Consider the following 765-nt stretch of genomic DNA (forward strand, 5'->3'; position numbering starts at 1 on the left):
ATGACAGAGAGATTCCCAAGACTGGTCTGCTGATGATTGTCCTGGGTGTGATCCTCACGAAGGGCAACTGCGCCACTGAGGAGCAAGTGTGGAAAGTGCTGAATCTGATGGAGTTATATGAGGAGAAGAAGGATCCCATCTATGGGGATGTGAAGCGGCTCATCACCAAAGATTTAGTGCAGAAAAAGTATCTGGAGTACCGCCAGGTGGCCAATAGTGATCCTCCAGTCTATGAGTTTCTGTGGGGCCCGAAAGCCTACTCTGAAACCACCAAGATGAAAGTGCTGGAGTTTGTAGCTAGGATCCATGGTAAAGTCCCTGCTGCCTTCCCATCCTTGTATGAGGAGGCTTTGAAAGATGAGGAAGAGAGAGCCCAAGCTCGAGCTTCAGCCAGGGCTCGTACCGCTGCTTTGGCCCGTGCCCGCACCTGGGCCAAAGCCCACAGCTCTTCCTCCACCAAGTGAAGGCTGAGGAAAATTTGAAGAGAACAGCTAATGTTCTCACTAGTGGAAGGTTGGGGAAGGGCTGGAGAAAAGAGAGTATATAACATGTTTGTGTTCCTGTTCTATGTAGATAAATTTGCATGAATATTGCTCCTTTTAGTAGAAAGTTTAACTAGCTTCAGAATCTGAATTTATGAATAATATAAATCAGACATGTATTGATGTTTATGAGGTTTAAAAGAGTTTTACTATTTTATAGAATAAATCGGGAAACTTTAAGTCCTATTTACTTATTAAGAACAAGATAACATGTCAATGTATT

At 43.8% G+C, this 765-nt stretch overlaps 1 protein-coding gene across 1 annotated transcript in view; it reads left to right on the top strand.

Moving 5' to 3' along the window:
• LOC104999968 (melanoma-associated antigen B10-like) overlaps positions 1-464 on the top strand; it is a 1,151-nt gene extending 687 nt beyond the window's left edge. Inside the window, exon 2 of the mRNA XM_010855601.1 lies at positions 10-464. Coding sequence (XP_010853903.1) covers positions 10-464 — 455 coding nt within the window. The remainder of the gene's footprint in view (positions 1-9) is intronic.
• The last annotated feature ends 301 nt before the right edge of the window (positions 465-765 follow it).

The sequence above is a fragment of the Bison bison genome, unplaced genomic scaffold (genome assembly GCF_000754665.1).
Source record: "Bison bison bison isolate TAMUID 2011002044 unplaced genomic scaffold, Bison_UMD1.0 scf7180017864366, whole genome shotgun sequence".
Classification (NCBI taxonomy): Eukaryota; Metazoa; Chordata; class Mammalia; order Artiodactyla; family Bovidae; genus Bison; species Bison bison.